Genomic DNA, 20,867 nt, shown 5'->3' with positions numbered 1-20,867 from the left:
TAACCCTTCAACAGCTTAAATATCTCTATCATATCTCCCCTTTCCCTTCTATCCACCAAACTCTGCGGTCTTCATGCCCTCAGCCTATCCTCATAATCAGTGTTGTACAGGCCTGATATCATATGCCTATATTGTCATAATTTAAATCACCCATAATGATCACCCTTTTTCCTTGGCTAATTTGCCTTATACATTTTCTGGTTGGTACTCTTCACATTACTAGATCTACAGCAACATCCAACGAAGTATTTCATTCTATTCACTGCTATCTGACACCATAATGGCTCATAACTATACCACTGTTTCCCCCTTGCATGGACATAACTCTTTTTCTATCATCAGTAGCACTCCACCTCCCTTTTTACTTTTATGAGCAGATTGAAAATTGATTGCATGAATTTCTCAATTTTGTTGCAAGAATTTTATTTAAAAAAAAAAGTGCTTTGCAAAACTACTACTTAATCTTGTTCTTGTGTAAAATAAAACTCATCATAATTTTTTGAGTGTTATGTGAAATGAATTTCATATTCAAATTTCCATAGGTATTGTAATGATTCATGTTGTAGTCTTCGGATTAAAAACTACTTGGAACTGGAATAAAAATAAATAATTTACTAACTAAATTAATTATTTATGTTCCACCTATAAACTTGATGAGGGCAGACAAAGGAAATGCTAATGTGATCCTTAATACAGATGACTATAATAATAATTTAAAAGAATTATTATTCGATACATCAATATCCATAAAAAATAACACCACGAGTCTCTTAAATTATGTTACAAGCTGGCCAGTAAACTTTCTCCAGATTAAAAATTTTTACCTACATGCATCAAGGCTATAAAGACCAAACCTAGAGCCTCGTTTGCACACATTTTGGCTGCCGTAAATTGTCTCACTTATAAACTTGCTAATCACATGGCATCCAGATTCAACAAGTACATTGTCTTATGTTAAAAAGCTCCATACACTTTTAAACCGCTGTTTAGAACCTTCAGTTGGAGGATAACAATCACTTAAAGAGCTTTGGCCTGTTGTCTCTCTTCATATGTTTATCATCATCATAACACTAATTATGGGTATAGACCATATTGGTCTGTTCCGGTCTCATTATCCATCCAGTAATCCTTTTTTTTTTTTTTTGAGGTCTACCCTGCCTTCTCTTTCCATTTAGCTAATATTTTAGTGTTTGTTTAGGGTATCGGGTGTTGGCCATTCAGTTTACATGTTCAATCCATTTTTGCTTATAATTGTTTAGTTTTTCTTCTATTGATTTTGTTTTTAGTTCCTTTAAAATGTCTTCGTTCCTTTTTTGATCTAATAATGTGTATTTTGCAGTTCTTCTCATAAATCTCATTTCACTTGATTTTATTCTTTGTTTATCTTGTTTGTTTATTGTCCAAATTTCACTGCCATATAATAATGTGGGCACTGCTAAAGTATTGTATATTTTCAAGCGTGTTTCTTTTTGTACTATATTTGAGTTGAGTGTTCTATTTATCAGGCCTATAATGTGTAAAAATTTTGAAGTTTTTAATTTGATTTTAAATTTGATTTTTAATTCTTTTTCTCCTTCATATGATATTTCACACCCAAAATAACTGAAAGTATTTATCTGTTCTATTATTTTATTATTAATAACTGTTTTGCTTCTAACTGGAGTTTTTCCACAAAATGCCATTGTTTTAGTTTTATCTCTGGAAATTTTCATTCCAAACTGTTCTACTATAATGTTTAAAATATATATTGCTCTTTGTAAATTGTCTTCCTTATCTGATATTATTACCTGATCGTCTGCAAATAATAGCGTATTTATTTTGTTATTCTGGGAAATTTCTATATCTTGATTGTTTAAGGTATTTATCACTGTATTAATATTTCATTAATGCAAATATTGAAAAGTATTGGAGACAGAGGGCATCCTTGGTTTATAGTTGTTTTTCAGACAACTTTTCATTTATTTTTATTTCATTATCTTTATATATATTCAATATTGCATGTAGTAAAATATTACATAAAATATTAATGAAAATAAAATATTAGTAGAATATTGCTAATGTTCCAGTGGGCAATATACTAGAATTCTTTTCTGAAATATCCCCCTTCCCATCCGCCAACATTTACACACTCTTTAAGCACTGGCTGAAATAGTATTTCAGCTGGAATTATCAGCTCTTTCAGAAACTTGGAATTTTGAAAACTTGAGTCTCCTGGACAGAGTGAATTTCATTCTCAGAACCTGCACTATATCTAGAACAAAGGCTCTATTTACATCATTTGAACAGAATTAGTTCAAAAACAAAAAATCCTAAAAGAACAGCAACTCTCCTCCCCATCCAGATTAATACCTATATGCACACATATACTGTATCCCTACCCTACATTAAAGGTTCAACTGATAGACTGATCTCACTGGACAAAGTCCTCACCTTTCTGAGAAAAATCAGTGACCACCATATCCTCTCTCCTTCCCAGGTGTCTACAACATCTCTTGTCAATATGGGATCCAGTATTTTGGACAGACAGGATGGACCTTGATAAGAAGAAAAGAACACAAAAGTAGACTAGCATAACATGCCTTGGATAAAGACCATTTCATCAGTTGGAAGCAAGTCATACAACTACACAGATACTCCCAATTCAGATCACATAGGCTGTTCCTGGAAATAGCTTATGAACTGCAGTAGAAATGATGGATGGTGTAATTAGATACAAATTTTGGTCTGCTGCCCTATCCTTCATCAGAAGTAATCATAGAAGGATGTGGAGAGTGCCACTGCTGCCCTCCATACATGACTGTCCTTATTCTTGAGGTCATTTCATTCTTAGTCTTTGTTCAGTGTGTGTTTCTTTAAAGTGCCTTTGATAATACTAGATTGAGCTGGCAAAACATCGGCATGTAAATAATTAATTTAGTTAGTAAATTAGTTATTTTCATTTCAGTTCTATGTTGTTTTTATTCCAGAAGCTTCAGCATGAATCATATAAAATGAAGGGCAGTTGTAATTTATAGTATTAAACAGGATACATTTGTTTTTGTTTTTTTAATTTCTTTTTCTCCTCACTTGGAATTATATCCAAAAAGATAAAAATAAAATTTTGTCTTTTTCCCAGAATGGGCAGTCGTTGTTTATGGGATGCTGATACTGACAATTTTGCATCAGAGATCTTCAACACAGTAAGTATATATCCGTTTGTATTGTTTCAAAGATGTTAATATCAACATAGTCAAAAATAAAATTCTGTACCCTTCAAAAAAATTTTTAAAAAAATGCATTAGTACTTGTTAAATTTATTTCTTTTCCATTTTATACTCATGTAATTCTGCTATTGCTAGTTAGAATTTAATTAAATTTATGTGTGATAAATTTGTCAAGATATTTCAGGTTAAATGTGATCATTTGCAGGGACAAAATTATCAATGTTTTTAAAAAATACAAATAATTTCTCTGCTTTGGTTGGATACAATTTAATAAAATTAAGTATTTAGGTTGTCATCTAAAATTTATCACACCTCTGATTTTGACTTAAATCAGGCCATTATGCTGAATATTATTATTATTCAGGCCTCCATGGAGTCAAAAGACTCAATGTGGGAGGGCCTTCCTAGGAAACACAAAGTCTATCATACCACTCCTTAAACTCATTGACCGTTCTCGCTCTCACCACTCTATCAGGCAATGCATTCCATGGTTCAACCACCTTGCATGCAAAGAAAAACCACTCCTCACTCTCTTACTCACAGTTTTCTTTCATAACTTCCAGGGATGGCCCCTTGTCATCACTCCTTCCTGTTGTTCAACCAAGCGAAAGAACTCCTCAGTTTAAAAGTCTCAATCATATCACCTCTCCTTCTTCTATCCACCAAACTCTGCAGTCCACATTCCCTCAGCCAATCCTCATAACTAACATTGTACAGTCCTGAAACCATCTTTGTTATCTGCCTTTGTACTCTTTCCACAGTTAATTTATCCCTTTCAAATCCTGGGGACCAAATCTGAGAACAATAGTCTAAGTGTGGTCTGATCAGGGTCTTATACAACAGAATGATAACTGTTTTATCTCTGCAGGTCAGCGTCCTTCTCATTATTCATTATTGCAGCAATCCTCTGTGTTACCTTCACCACCTTTGCAATATGTCCCTTGAATTTCAGGTTTCTATCAATCATCAACCCCAGATCTCTTGTCTCCCCTACTTCCTCCAGTATAGCTCCTCCAATAGAGTATGCAGCATTATGCATTATTAGTGCATAATTCAGCAAAATGTTTCAAATCTCAGGGGATTTGAAACATTTACAAAATGTGTCAAAAATTATCTGCAAATAGCAGTGACAGAGTTGTGTACAGTACATAAGCAAGAATGGCTATAGATTCAGTTCCTATAATAATGAATTATGTCCAAGCTACCATACTAGAATGCTATTGCAAAATGTACATCTTCTCCTCCTCCTACTGGCCGGTTACAGAGCTATCTTAAGCCCTTCTAAGTCATACCTGTCCTGAGGATAAGGTGCCCTATGCCTCCCAGTATATTTTTATGGCTGTAGCTGCATGTGTTCGCAGGGCCAGTTTGCCTGCTTATAGGAAGAAAAACCACAGATAAACTGGGGAGAAAAACCCTGATATCCACACCCAGGACTGGTTAACTTAGTATGTCTAAAAAAGATCCTTTAGCTCCTCACGTCGACAATGGGAATTGAACCCAGGACACTCCTTTCCCAGGCTTATCTGTGTTATTATTTTTATGGTTTTATCTAGGATCATTTTCATGTGCTTGTTTGTTTTTCATTTCTAACGCTTTAACTCATACAGTTTATCATTTCTCAGTTTAGCATGATCTGTTTTTATTTTAATGTGGTAAGCAAGCTTATACTGGATGTACGAAAGTGGTCTGAAAAGTTCTCGGCCTCAACCATAGATGGCAACACTATCAGCATGATTTTTTTTTTCTAAGTTGGTACATCTGTCATAAGTATCCATGTGAAGTTGCAAGTCATTCTATCAAGTAGTTTGTTTTATACAGCTGTCTGAATCAAAAGTGTTGTCTGTATCCCTTGAAATGGATAAAATTGAGTATTGTGTGGTTATAAAATTTTTTGTAAAAGAAGGTTTAAAGCCAAAAGAAATTCATTCGAAGTTCATAAAATTTTATGGGCACTCTTTTCCTTCATTTTCGACAATTAGGAAATGGGCTGCCAAGTTTAAATGTGGCTGTACCAACCTTGAAGATGATCCACTTGAAGGACATCCAAAAAGTGTAACAACACCAGAAATCATTGATCAAGTGCACAATATATTGGATGACCGGTGAGTCAAAGTGCATGAAATTGCTGAGACTATAGGCATTTCGAAAGAACGTGTGTGATATATTTTGCATGAAGAATTGCAAATGAAAAAGCTTTGTGCAAGATGGGTGCGTCGCTTGCTCACAGCGATCAAAAATGCACTCGCATGAAAATCTCTGAACAGTGCTTGGAGCATTTTAACAAGAATAAAACTAAATTTGTGTGTCAATTTATTACTATGGATGAGACTTGGATTCACCATTACACACCAGAATCCAAACAGCAGTCAAAACAGTAAACAGAACCTGGTTGTTCAGCTCCAAAGAAGACAAACTCGGTTAATTAAGCAGGAAAGGTCATGGCATCGGTGTTTGTGATGCTAATTTCAAGATTTAATTATATTGAAAAGGGTAAAACATTAACCATCATCATCATCATCATCATCATCAAATTCCTGCCATGTAACCTCAAGGGGTGTACAGGATATGACAGTACTACATGAAAACATTACATCATTACTAACTTCCTATCTACAATTTTCCTCCAAATCAGTCTGTTACTTGTCAAGACTCCAACATTATCAGATCTTATATTTCTATCGTCTAAGGCACTTTGTACCGTATCAATCCACCTATACCTTGGTCTTCCTCTGGGTCGTTTTCCTGCCAACCTGGCAGAGAACACTTGTTTTGCTAATCTTTCCTCTCCCATTCTATTTAAGTGACCATACCATCTGAGATTAGCTCTGCTAACGCATTCCTGGATGCTGACAATGTCAAGTTCTTTCCTAATATCCTCATTTTTAATATGATATTGCCATTGATGCCATCTGTTCACGCCTCTAATCTTTCTCAGGACTCTCATATCTGCGGTCTCTAGTCTTTGGTCAAGTGTTTTACTTCTGACCCAGCTCTCAGATCCATAAGTTAAAATTGGTTTGAACACAGTCTTGTATACAGCTAATTTAGTGTTCCGACTAATTTCTTTCTTATTCCATATGAATTTATTCAATTGACTTCCCACCATACCAGCTTTGCTGATTCTGTTGTCTATTTCTATATTTAGTTTACCATCTTCAGTAAAAATTGTGCCTAAGTAGCTGAAATGTTTTACTTGTTCCACAGGTTCTCCATTCACAACACAGTTGACATTTTCAATGATTCTGCCTATTTTCATTGTCTTTGTCTTTTTATTGCTGACCTTCATACCATATCTATTACAACAGCTATTCAATTTAGTCAGAGAATCTTGCAGACTTGTAGCGGATTTATTTAGAAGTATAACATCATCCGCATAAAGCAAAGAGCTGACATTAACATCTCCAATTTTGATATCAGGTTTAATACCACATTCCTTCATAATGTGATCCATATAGATAATGAATAACAGAGGGGATAATGTACATCCTTGTCTCACACCAGATTTAACATTAAACCATCTTCCTGTACTTCCTTCAGTTCTAACTGCTGACTCACAACTCAAATAAAGACTAAGTATTGCTTGATATAATGCCCCATTGACACCATATAACTGCAGCGTATTGAATAGCTTCTCTCTTGGCACCTTGTCATATGCCTTTTCCAAATCGACAAAACTTAAGTACAGATCTTTGTTATATTCCCATGCTTTCTCGACTATTTGTCGTAAAGTGAAGATCTGAACCTGACAGCCTCTATTTGGCCTGAATCCAGCTTGTTCTTCACCAAGCTTTTCTTCCACAATTCTTCTCAACCGTTTCTCAAGTATACCTGCATAGATCTTGACAGGAACACTCAGTAGGGAAATACCTCTGTAATTCTCACATTCAGTTTTATTTCCCTTTTTATATATGGGTACTATGAGAGCTCTACTCCAATCATCGGGAATTCGTCCCTCTGTCCAGGCTTTCTGAACTATGCAGTGCAGCCACTGCATAGTTCGAATATCATCTACTCCTGCTGCCTTTCCACATTTCAAGCCTTTGATGGCTTTTTCTACTTCAAGTATGGATATGTATTCCTGACTGCATGCCTGGTCAGTGTTTTTTATCAATGTGCTGTCATCACTGCTTGTTTCATTTAGCAGTTTTTCAAAGTAATTACTCCATACTTCAAGGATATCTTTTTCTCCTGTTTTCATTTCACCTTTATCATCTCTAATTCCTTTTACAGCACTCTTTCCTCCATTCCTAAGCTTCTTCAACAACCTCCAGAATATTTTGCCACCTTCTTGATATTTATTTTCTATATTCTTGCCAAAGTCCTCCGATGACTTTTGTTTAGCTAGTTTTACACACTGTTTAGCTTTCTTACATTTGTCTCTGTATTCTGTAAGAGTAAAAGCTGACTTATTTGCCAGGAACTTTTGATATGCTTTCTTCTTTTCCTTCACTGCCTCTTTAACTTCCTGTGTCCACCAGGGAGTTCTGTATTTTTTTATCTTTGCACACAACCTCACCACATGCCTCTCTGGCAGAATCAATCAATGTTTCCTTCAGAGTTTGCCACTGAATCTCCAAGGTTTGATTCCTGTTCTCAAACTCTTTCATTTTCTTTTCAATAATATTTCTGTATTTTAGTCTACAGTTTACATCTGAGAGCTGCTCAACTTTTATTCGCTTTAAAACTTTCTTACATGTTATTCTTTTCAATATGAAATTCAATTTTATCCTGCTCAAGACCAAATAGTGATCACTTCCAATTTCAAATCCTCTGTACACTCTGGTGTCCTGCACCAGGGAGAAAACATCACTATCAACAATAACATAGTCAATGAGACTTTTCTTATTCCTAGCCTCTTCTCTCCATGTGAATTTGTGCACATTTTTATGTTGGAACATGGTGTTAGTAATAACCAGTCCATGTCCTGAGCAGAAATCCAACAGATATTTGCCATTATTATTAGCTTTGCTCTTTTCTCCAAATTTTCCCAAAATATTTTTGTATGTCTCACAATCATTTCCTACTCTACTATTTAAATCCCCAACAAGGACCAACTTTTCCTTTTTCATTGTGTCAGTTGCTTTTTCTAAAGCCTCAAAAAATTCCTCCACTTCTACCTTAGTAGAACCTTCTGTGGGACCATAGGCACAAATAAGTCTCATTGTCCAGTTCCCCATTCTCATATTTGCCCACATTACTCTACTTGAGACTGACTGCCATTCAAGAAGATTAGCCTCGTATTTTGTGTTGAATACTATGGCTACTCCTTCTTTTCCTTGATTGTTATTGCCTGATTATAACATTTTGTATTTATTGCTCAGAAAGATCTCACCAGTTTTGGTCTTTTTTGTTTCAGTCACCCCTATTATGTCGATCTGGTACTTATCTAATTCCTCAGCTAGCTCCATTTCTTTGCCATTCAGGCTTCTTACGTTGATAGTACCGATCTTTAACTCTGGTGATGTTGAGTTGGGTTTTGTTTTCAGATTTGTTCCAGTAGCTGACTTTTCGCTGTTCGCCCTGGTTCCCTGGCGAAAACAACGGGGGCCTTGTTTAACCAGGCGACGCCCCAGCCGGCATGAAATTTTGTCATGTTGTACCATCATTTTTTATTTTGGTTTAACCAATAAGAATACAATTTGGTCGGCTAAATCCCAAATTGCCAGCCCATCCTCGTTCGTTCAGTATCAAAGTAGATACCCAACAGGGTGCACCACGAGAAGGTGAGGATTGGACATTAGGTCAGAAGCCCTGGTCGGTTCTCCGCATTCCTTTAAAGGCTATGTGGAGGTCTCCTCTCAGTTATACAGCTTTGACCCTTAAGCACCCCTAAAAACATTAACCGGGGATTATTATTCTGATCTTTTAACCAGACTAGACGAAAAAATTTGTGAGAAAAGACCCGATTTGCAGAAGAAAAAAATCATCTTTCATCAGAACAATGCACCTGCCCACAAAGGTGTTTTGGCAATGGGAAAATTAAGGGATCTGATCTTTTAACCAGACTAGACGAAAAAATTTGTGAGAAAAGACCCGGTTTGCAGAAGAAAAAAATCATCTTTCATCAGAACAATGCACCTGCTCACAAAGGTGTTTTGGCAATGGGAAAATTAAGGGATCTGCACTATGAATTGTTGGAACATCCACCCTATTCCCCAGATTTGGCTCCCTGTGATTTCTATCTCTTCCCAAAACTAAAACTCTTCCTCGCTGATCAGTGTTTTCTTCGAATCAAGAGGTGATTGCAGCTGTAGAGGGATATTTTGCAGATCTTACTGAGAACCACTACCAGGATGGGATAATGGCTCAGGATCATCGCTGGAATAGGGTGGATGTTCCAACAATTCATAGTGCAGATCCCTTAATTTTACCATTGCCAAAATTAAAAACCTAAATTCGTTTTTTTTTTTTTTTTTTTTTTTTTTTTCATTGTTGGGACAAGAACTTTTCAGACCACCCTCATAAGTCAGTGAATTGTATAAGCACTTGGGTTATATAGCAGCTTGGGCATGACCTAGTTTCACTGGCAACCAGTTAATAGCTGACTTTGTGCATTACTTCAGTCATCATGTTGCTAAATTTTGCTTTGTTGCTAAAAATTCTTTGTTCTATTAGTCATGTCTCCTCTCCCTTTTCAGAACAGAGACTAAACCGTATTTTTCTTTATATAAGCCCCCCCCCCATACTCTACTTTTTCGAACCCAAAATTAAAATATCAATATTTTAAACATAAAACAGAACACATTTGATATTTTTTTTAAATATTCAAAGTATATTTAGTAATTAGGTAATCTTTTTAAGATATATATACTAAGAAATTATGCATCACTCTCAGTTCCGGGTATATCTTCTTCATCGTTTTTTATTTTCGGACATTTTTATGGGCTAGTGCTCAAAATATTGTTAATGCATTAACTTACCCTGCCAACAAGTTGCAGACATATGAATGCTTTCAGAGTTCTGATTGGTTTATTCAGAACCAGCCATTAATGATGTCAATCGACAGAGTTAACAAAGGCTAGTGATTGGCGAAAGCCTGTTTGTGAAGACAAGGTACCGGCAGTTTTACCACGTCAACTGCAGGTCTCTTAACCGGCTACCCCTTCCTCCCCGTGTATAAGACTACCCCCAATTTTTGGTCTAAAAATTTTAGAAAAAAGTATCGTCTTATACATGGAAAAATACAGTATATATATGATTGTCATCCCATATACATGGAAAAATACAGTATATATATGATTGTCATCCCCTATCCATTCTAGCAAAGACCAGTCACCCTCCCTAGGCCTACCAGGTGTTTACTAGGTCCCTTGTAGTTGTAAACTATCCTCCTTCTTCTTTGAATGCCATCTCCTATTGGAGATCGGCAACCACCTTGGCAAATTTTTAGCGATTCTCAGCCACTCTGAGCAGTCTCTCAGAGTTCATGCCAGCCCACTGTCTGATGTCTGCCAGCCAAGATTTTCTTCGTCTTCCTTGTCCGCTTCCATTTATCTTCCCTTTTATAATCAATTGAACATAAGGACTATCCTTTCCACCACTACAGTCACTGAGGGCTTGCTGACCATGCTTTGGACACCTGCCACAGGATATGCTGAAGAAGGCCAATCTACTCCACCACAGCAAATCACAGCAAATATAAATATGAAAGACTATTCTTTGAATCTACTTTTGCCTTAAGAAACTATCCAAACTTCAACAAATTTGGTTGCATGAAACTGTCCCAAATTTGGAAAGCTCTTATCCTCCATATTTCAGTCCTGCAGCCAAGGACACCCATTTCAGCCAATTAGGGGACACTATTTAGCACTTTGGCTTACTTTCATTTGCCATGCTTCAGCCTAATTAATCAGTGTAGCATCTGCATGCACACACATATTGTACTGTGTTCCCTCATGATGGCAATTTGACTTTGCCAAAATATTGGAAGTATTAATTAAATTTATTGTAGTTAAATGTTAGTACCATGTAGACTTTTCTTAAAAACTACGGTTAAGGAGATTATGGTTCCATTGTATAAGGCCTTGAGAAGGCTGCATGTCAATTACTGTGCACATATTTGGTCACTTGGTTTTCAGTAGGATGAAAATATTTTAAGGTATCATGAGACATTCACTAAGGTAGTTTATGGGCTTTGGAATGTTGAGCATGAAGAAAGATTGAGGAAATGCGATTTGCAGAGTCTAGTAGATTGGAGGAGGAGTGATATGATTGAGACATATAAGTTGATAAGGAGTTATTAGCAGATTAATGTGAATGAAGTTTTTCATATAACAGTGGGAAGGGGAGATAGGGAGAAGAAGAAGAGGCCTTTCCTGGAGCTGAGGAAAGGTGGTGTACAGTGAGATCATACACTAAAGAAATTCATCAGAATTAATGTGTGTGATATATATATATATATATATTATTATTATTATTATTATTCAGACCTCCATGCAGTCAAAAGACTCATCATGGGAGGTCCTTTCTAAGACACACAAGTCTATCAAGACTCATCGAGGGAGGTCCCTCCTAGAAAACACAAAGTCTATCACACCACTCCTTAAATGCATTGACCGTTCTCGCTCTCACCACTCCATCAGGCAATGCATTCCATGGTTCAATCACCCTTCATGCAAAGAAACCACTCCTCACCCTCTCTCTCACAGTCTCCCCTTGCAACCTCCAGGGATGGCCCCTTGTCATGACTCCCTCCTGCAGTGCTTTATATATATATATATATATATATATAAAACAAAAATGCAATGTGAAATTAAGAACAAGCAGAGAACATATATTTAGATCTCAACTTCAAATTGAAACGTTGAGTGAATAGAACATCTGACATTACAATACCTTTTAATCTTTAGTAAGGAATTTGGTACCATTTAAACTTTCACAGGTATACATTTAAGATTTCAGCATTGTTGCAGAGGTTGCTACATTCTTGAAACATTCAATTTTACATCTTCTCTCTCACTCCCAATAAGATGTTATTAAATATCTTCTCATTTAAACTGGAAAAAAAAAAATCACTCTTTTGGTTTCTTTGAATTAATATTTTAGTGAATTATTGTACATTATCAGATTTGAAGTATTGAAGTATCTTATTTTCAAGCAGTGCAAAATAAATAAATCAAATATTCTAAAAGAATATTAAATTTTTGTGTGTAATCTATGTTATTACTTTGTATAAAATATTCAGTACAGTATAAATTATGGATTAATAGAAATGCATAGCCACAAGAATTTAATAATTTATTAATTCAGATATTTCAGTCTGAATCTAACTGATCATCATCAGTGTACAAGCAATTCAAAAGGTGGGGTCACAACAATGGATTATTTTTCTTTTCAACACAGGAGCCATGTCCTGGAGTGATACCATGCAATAGTTGGTAAAGTCTGAAAAAATGAAATAAAAAAAAATCAAATATAAAATAATAAGAAAAAATTAAAAATAAAAAGGAGTGTTACTGCATGTCATTAATCAAAACGAAACTCTCCCAAATTTTACCTATGGAAAGACAGTCATTCTGATTTAAGTTTGGCTCTTTAGCACTCTATTTGAACAACTGTTTAAACTTGTACCAGAGGATATTATTAATGTTGTTAACAGAGACCACCAGGGAGGTCAGAGACTCATACTTATTCTTGAATTCATTCACATTGCTTGCACACAACATCCATTGGTAAACCATTTCAATCATGCACTACCATATGAAAGAAAAATCTAGCCTTCATCCCCTTCTTAGCAGCATTCATTCTCAGATTCCAAGGATACCCTCTTGTCCTTTCCCACCCTCTATAAAATGAAAAATTCTATCAACTGAAATCCTCTATGATCCGTTCAGAAGTTTGTAAGTTTCAGTCATATCATCCCCTCTTTCTCCTATTTGCTAGTGTCTGCAGTCTACAAATTCTCAGTCTGTCTTCATAATTAGTATTCCTCAATCCTCATATTATTTGTAACATTCTCCTTTGCACTCTCTCCATTGTATCAGAATTACAATGGTAACCAGGAGACCAGACCTGTGCCCAATAGTCCAAGTGAGGTCTTATAACGGCCTTGTAAAGAGGAAAAATGATATCCTTATCTTTGCATGTGAAAGTTTGTTTCAGCATTGCAATTATCTTTTGAATTATATTTGCAATCTTTGCTACATGGCCCTGAACTTCAACTTGCTATCTACTAACACTCCAAGATTCCTAGTCTCATCAGTTTCTTCTTCTTCTAGCATAATCCCACCAATATAAACATTGGATATCTAATCACACCAAAGTACATGACTTTACATTTACTAACATTGAAATGATATCCATTTTCCCATGCCTACAATTGTTACCTCTTCAAATCATCCTGCAATGCAGCACTCCTCATTACCCTATCTTTCTTTCATCAGCAAATAGCTTATGTTGCCTGTCAAATCATTGATGTACAGATTGAATAATCAGTAGACCAAGAACTAATTTCTTGTGGTACACCACTAGTTACTTTAAATCCAAAAGTACCATTCCCCTTGTCTAGTTCAATGGTAACATTATTATAGAATGTGAGCAAGTTGCTAAAACGTGACCATCCCATGCTGTTCATTGCAATGTCGAGATTCACTGTCAACCAATTTTTCCAAAATCTTCACGACCACTCCTGAGATACTGATTGGTCAATAGTTGTATTCATCAGTCTTTGCTGGTAATTAATTTATATCTTTTAAGGATCTTGCAATCTGTGGAATTGGGACTCACCATACATGTTCAGGTTTGTGTCATAGATTTTCTTGGGACAGGATTGTGTCATAGATTTGTGATGATCCTTTTTGAGGTGAAGCCATTTTGCAACGTGATGTTTTAGATGATATCAAGTTCTAGTTAGATATCCTTGGGATTGGAGCACACAACACATGCTCTGTAAAGTAAGGAGATGACCATTTTTTTGAGAAGAATGATGGCCGAATCTTGTATGTAACTAGGTTTATGATGAACTGAAATTATTAGTACACCAGATGGCATACTACTGGAGAGGCATACGAATGTCCAGGAAGTCTGATTTTCCATCCTTTTTCATAGTGAAATTGATGTATAGGCTATTAATTATGGTTAGGAAGATAAGTAGATATGATTCAGATTTGGATTTGATGGCAAAAACCGTTCACATAGTACCAGAAAGGAAGGTTGTAGTTGTACTGAGGAGAATAATGAGTCTTAAAATAACAACTTTCGTGTGTCATCAAGAGGTACTGTAGAGTGGACACACCACAATATCCAAGACCACTTGTCAAGAATCTGAGAAGTTTATTTGAGCAATTGTTCAAAGAGGGTTCTGAAGCGCATTTACACTACTAAAACTGGAATGGAAACAACTGCCTTTCCACATCAAAAATTTGAGTGTCATCAACTTCAAACAGTAATCCTTCCCTTTTATTTTTAATATTTATTTTTATTTTATTTTTTATCATTATTTTTATCTTTAATTTTATTTTTAATTTTATTTATTTTAATTTTTATCATACCTTGCCATTTATCACATAGTGTCTATTGCATGGCTCATGTATTATGAAGGAAAAATAATCCATTATTTTTATTCCACCTATTTAATTGCTTTTGCTCTGATGATGATCTGTTAAATTCAGATTGAAATATTTGCATTAATAATCTATTATTAATTTCTTGTGTCTACATATTTGAAAGGCTTGGGTGTTGTTAATTATTCATATTAGTGCTTCACAGCATGAACAACACCAGGAGATGAAATAATAAAGTAATTTATTGAACTTACTAATATTTCACTACTTTTCTACACAGCATCATCAGAACACAAATTATAACTATGATAAGCACTGCAGTAAAACATTAGAACAATTCAGTTTGTAACTGATGCAAAACTAATGTCCTAACAAGGTGCCCTCTATGGATTGGTTAATTGTAAAGTTAATTTGGTTAGCCATGAAGTTAATCAGTTAATATCTATCTTGAGGAGCACAAAAATTACATCTACGGTCATCTTTATGGTGAGTCAGAACTAGCAAACTATAATCTGGATTAAATTGAAGAAGAAATAAAGTTTACAGAGAAGTCACCGTAGGTCAAAAAGACTATTTTTAGAATCAGCATATGAAGCACTCCTCCACCCTCAATGTGTGGTTGCATTAATTTGCTAAAGATTTGGGTGACAATCAGTGCTTTTTTTCTGGCGGTACTCAACAGTACGCAGTACTGGCATCTTTTTTCTTAATTTTTTTTATTTTATTTTATTTTATTTGCAATTTATTGACAGTAAAATGTATTATAAATATTCTGGTAGATGGTACTTTGTTCACGAATTGAATTTTCAGTTTTTTGATTACTCATAAGTTGGTACCCTGCTTTCCTGTTTCATAGGTTGGTACGCAACTGGAAACAGGAAGTTGTGTTCACTTTCAATTGCTTCCAATCAGTTGATCAGTTCTATATTCACTCTGCAACAGGCAGGTGTTCACATGAGTTTTGAATTAATCTAAGTTAAATCAGTGCAGACATTGTTCAAAATAAGTAAAATAAGTAGTTACTTTATGTCAGTGAGTAAAAAAAAGGAAGGCTGAAGAAGCAGAAATTATTGAATCTACTTTTGAGCCTGTAAAACAGAAAACTAGCACCGAAAATACACTTGGTAAACAAGATCACAAAACCAAGACTGAAGATTGACGTGGTCAAAAGGAATCAGATTCTGATAATGATTGGCTCGAATGTTGGACACTTTTGCAGAAAAATGACTTCTGTGAGAGAAACGATGGCTGTATGTCAAGAATAAAATGTTGGGCTATAAAGTGTGTCGTGATGTCCGAAGTCTTGCTGTTGATAAACACGTGGGAGCGAAAATTTCAGCTGAGTGGGCAAAATAAAATCGGTCATTTTGGAGAATCTCACAAACAACAGTTAATGTCATTAAGAAAAAAGATTTACAACCATAAGGAGAATGCAACGCACAAAGCTTGCCAAAAAATAAAATCTGAAGCAAAAAAACAAAACATTAGAGAAAGTTTTCTTAAATACTTTGTATCATAATAAAGATGTAACAGGAAAAGTGTTTCACACTGCTTACAAAGTTGCAGGGAGAAATCAATCATTTAACAACTTTGAAGACAAAATAAATTTACAGGAACTTAATGGCCTAGACATGGGATATATTCTTCATTCTACAAATGCTTGCATTAACATTGTGAGCCATATTGCAAATGAAATGAGAAAAACATTAATAGATAACATAGTGAACTCCAAGAACAAAATATTGTTACTTATTGATGAATCGACTGTGAGTAACGCAACAACATTGATTGTTATTGTTCGTGTAGTTCTTCCTGAACTTTCGGCTTCTGTGAGTCTTTTCCTAGATTTGATCGAATTATCAGATGTAACTGCTGGAGGAATTCTAAACTCTTTAATTAGCCATCTTGAGTATTTAGGATTATCTGAAGATTACTTAAAGGAGTATTTATTGTCTGTAACTTGTGATGGTGCAGCCATCACAAGTTACAGACAATAAATACTCCTTTATATATAATAAATGTTTGGTGTGCGTAATGGTGTAAGGAGGCTAATGCAAAAAAGTTTCCTAGTGTTATTTTCTGGCATTGTGCTAGCCATTGCCTTGAATTGTCTGTTAGTGACACAGTGAACAATGTGGCAGGAGTGAATCGCTTTAAGAGTTTCATGGACAAACTTTATGTGACTTATCATGCTTCACCTAAGAATGCTAGGGAACTACAGGAGTGTGCACGACTCTAGAACTTCAAAACTTCTTAAAATTGGCAGAATTTTAAGCACTCGCTGGGTTGCATCTAGCTTTCACACTGTTTCTGCAGTGTGACAAGACTTTGAAGCCCTCGTCCATCACTTTCTGGAGGTAAAAGAAGACAGCAGAAGAAGCAAAACAGATCGCTTTCTTTATGAGGGCCTTTTAAGAAAAATAACGTCATGCGAGTTTGTTCTTGATTTGGGCCTTATGTGTGATGCTATCCAAGAGCTTAGTGAACTAAGTCTAGATTTACAAGAGAGAAATATTGACTTGTACAAATTAGACAGGAAGATAAAGAATACAGTTCAACTTTTTGAAGAAAGAATTGAAAATCCTGGTTCGTACAGTATTTCTCTTCAAAGTCAGAAGAACATGAAGTTCAAAGGGATTGAGCTCCACATGAATGAAAGACACAGTCCTGCAATGAATTCATATGCTTTCTATAAAAGTCTGAAAGAAGCTGTTGGAAAGCATCTGCTTGAAGGAGATGATGCTGATTTGCCTGAATGTGTTAAAATTTTAGATTTCAAGTATTGGCCAGAAAATCCTGGGAAGCATCTGACATTTGGTGAAGCTGAAATTAAAAAGTTAGCATGCAAATTTCACTTAAATGAAAGAGAAGCAGTTTGTGGTTTCCATGAATATCTTCAAGAAAACTACTTCCTCTAAAGCACACTTTGGGCACAATTGCAATATCTTCCAGTGAATGTGAAAGGGGTTTCTCTTAGATGAATCTTATAGTAACTTTATCTAGGTCATCTCTGCTTGTATGGACAACTTCTGCACTGATGTTCATCAGGATGGTAGGTCCTCCTCTTACTCAGTTCAATCCTAGCAAATATGTGTACTCATGGTTGCTCCGAGGTTGTCATTCTGCAGTTGATACCAAAAGCAAGAAGTGATCTAGAGATGACGAGGGTATATCGGAGGATATGTTAAAAGTGTGGAAGTTGCTGTAGTAACGTCTTCATGGTGAGTATGTACTGGCACCTTTTTTCCCAGAAAAAAAAGCACTGGTGACAATTATTGTAAGACTGGATAGCCTGACTTTTCCAAATTAATTTTACAGTTAACCTGCCCATGAAAGGTGCCTTGTTAGGCAATTAGTTCATTGAATTGTTTGTAATGTTTTAGTGTAGTGCTTGTTCACTTATCATAGTTATAATTTGTGCTCTGATGATGCTGGGTAGATAACCAGTGAAATATTAGTAAGTTTGTATATTTTCTCCTTTGTTATAGATGCACACACACGCACGTGCCTGAGTGGTTCACTAACTTATTAACTTAAGAGATTGAGTGAGAGACAAAGAAAATACAAAAATAATATGTGATGTAAAATAATTGGCATTGGGTTTTATTAGGCTATAATAGTAGACATGATTATATCCACTGCTGGTAGCACTTGCAGTTAACTCCTTGCACTTCCATCTGAGTATTGTATCACTGATTGTTGACCTGGGATTCTCCAATTTGTCAACAGTTTATTGTACAGATAGGCCTGCAACATGGCATCCTTTCACAATGCCTCTTTCAAACTTCATCAGTTGACTTCTAACAGTTGCACTGACCTGGGAGCATTATATTCCTCTAATTTATAATGGCTATAAAAACGTGACTCATTGCATGACACAGTGCACCTTGCCCGCGAGGGGGGTGGGGGGGTGTCAGTTAACTTCTTTCCAAGCACTGTAAGAGTGGCTTTCAAACCAATTGTGACGATATGAGCTTTATTACATTCACCTCAGGACTACAACCCTTTCAACAAGCATCCTGAAGTTTATAATATTCCATGTTCTTGTGACCTTTACATAAGGCAAACATTTAGAAGTTTGGAAATAAGTCAAAAAGAACATATTGGAGACGTGAATAACAACAGAGAAGACATCCGAGGCCTGGGTTTCCACTTCTCCAACACTCACCATAATATTGAATCAGAAAAGAACTCCATTTCTTACATAGAGGACAACTTCAGTGTGGTAGAAAGAGAACAACTCTTTCTATGGATAACCATCATAGAAAGAATCGAAGATAGTTATCCACTCACAAGGCACACTCAGCAGAAACCAATAAATAATTCTGTGATATGTGGAGATCTTTCCACACGTCAGACTAACTTTTCTGACAGCTTTCACATTTCACATGTTTTCTGTTTTTTACTTTTGTGTAATGGTTTCCTATGTGTTTTGTATTTTAGTTGTGTAATGGTTCATGTTTACCCCATTATTTAATATCTTTATTTACAAACAGTTAATATTAGTGGAAATTTATGGGATTGCTTTAACAATATGTGTAAAATGTTTGTTTTGCAAGTACTAATACAAATTTATGTTATAAATAAAAACTTTTCCCTTAAAGAGAAAAGGACTCACAAACTGAATATCACACTTAAATAACAACCACCACACAAGATTTGTTGTCTCTTCTCAAGATTGCAGGATTTGATGAGAATACACAGCCTTCAAACTTATAGGACACAGTTTCTTCCACTCTATATAGTAGCCATAGAAATCTAATTAGCTCATACCTGTTTTTCTTTGAAAGCAAGAAGATAATTTGTGTGCAGCTTTTCTTAAGAAAGAATGTAATTCTTCTTTCATGTGGTAACCAGTGGTGTACCACAAGAATCAGTCCTTGTCCACTGTTATTCAATCTGTACATTAATGACATTGGGAAGGATTTGTCAGCTATTTGCTGATGATACAAAGATAGATAGAGTAACAGGAATGCGATTGATATGCAGTATTTGCAGAATGATTTGAATAGGCTGGAATTGTGGCAATGGGAAACTGGATATCAGTTCAATGTCAGTAAATGCAAAGTCATGAACTTTGGTGTGATTAGATATCCAATGTTGTATTATATTGGTGGGATTGTGCTAGTAGAAACTGATCAGGCTAGGGAGCTTATAGTTTTAGTAGATAGGAAGTTGAAGTTCAAGGTCCATGTAGCAAAGATTGCAAATACAACTCAAAAGATAATTACAATGCGGAAACAAACTTTGACATGGAAAGATAAGGATGTCATTTTGCCTCTTATCAAGGCCCTGTAAAGAGCCTTGATAAGACCTCACTTGGACTATTGTGTGCAGGTCTGGTCTAATGGTTTCTGTTGCGATTGTGATACAGTAGAGAGAGAGAGTGTGCAAAGGAGAGTGTTAAAAATGATATCAGAATTATGGAATACTGATTATGAAGACAGAATGAGAATTTGTAGACTTTAGATACTAGCAAACAGGAGAAAGAGTGGTGATATGATTGAGACTTACAAACTTCTGAAAGGATCATACTAGATTTCAGTTGATGGAATTGTTCATTTTATGAGGATGGGGAAAGGACAAGAGGAAATCCTTGGAAGCTGAGAAGGAATGGAGTAAGATCTAGATTTTTCTCTCATACAGTGGTTCGTGATTGAAATGGATTGCCATTGGATGCTGTTTATGAATTCAAGAACTAGTATGATAACTTGTGCATGTAGTAGTGGCCTCTCTCGATGAGTCCCTGACTCCCTGGAGGTCTCTTTTAATAATAATAATTATAATAATAATATCTTCTCTACAATATCAATTCATTTTATATTTCCTTGAAATACAAAGATAATTTTAAAGTTCCCTTTTTCCTTGTGGAAGCTTCTTCCTTATTATTGAACAGAAAAAGATCATTACTTTTGGGTTCACAGTGTTTAATTAGAATACGTTTGCTGCATAGCATATCAAAGGAATTGTACATTGCTTTTGGAGAAACTACACATCCCTTTTATCTATCAACAACTTAGCTTTCTTTGAAAGAAATTCATCCATTAATTTTGGAATAACTGTTTGTTTCCCTCATAACACTCTTTTCTATATTTTTGGCTTAGAACTCTTATCTTAGAACTCGATTAGAAAAGGCCTACGTTCGATTCTCGTCGTGACA

At 35.4% G+C, this 20,867-nt stretch overlaps 1 protein-coding gene across 1 annotated transcript in view; it reads left to right on the top strand.

Annotated features, from left to right (window-relative positions):
• The window catches only part of LOC150093401 (dynein light chain Tctex-type protein 2B-like), an 85,390-nt gene that overhangs the window by 48,871 nt on the left and 15,652 nt on the right, over window positions 1-20,867 (top strand). Inside the window, exon 4 of the mRNA XM_090413765.1 lies at window positions 3,116-3,179. Within this exon, the coding sequence (XP_090269891.1) occupies window positions 3,116-3,179 (64 nt within the window). The remainder of the gene's footprint in view (window positions 1-3,115; window positions 3,180-20,867) is intronic.

This window comes from Typopeltis vanoorti, chromosome 24 (assembly GCF_054136105.1).
Source record: "Typopeltis vanoorti isolate ZY-2024b chromosome 24, IOZ_Tvanoo_1.0, whole genome shotgun sequence".
NCBI lineage: Eukaryota > Metazoa > Arthropoda > Arachnida > Uropygi > Thelyphonidae > Typopeltis > Typopeltis vanoorti.
This window is presented reverse-complemented; position numbering and strand designations above follow the sequence as displayed.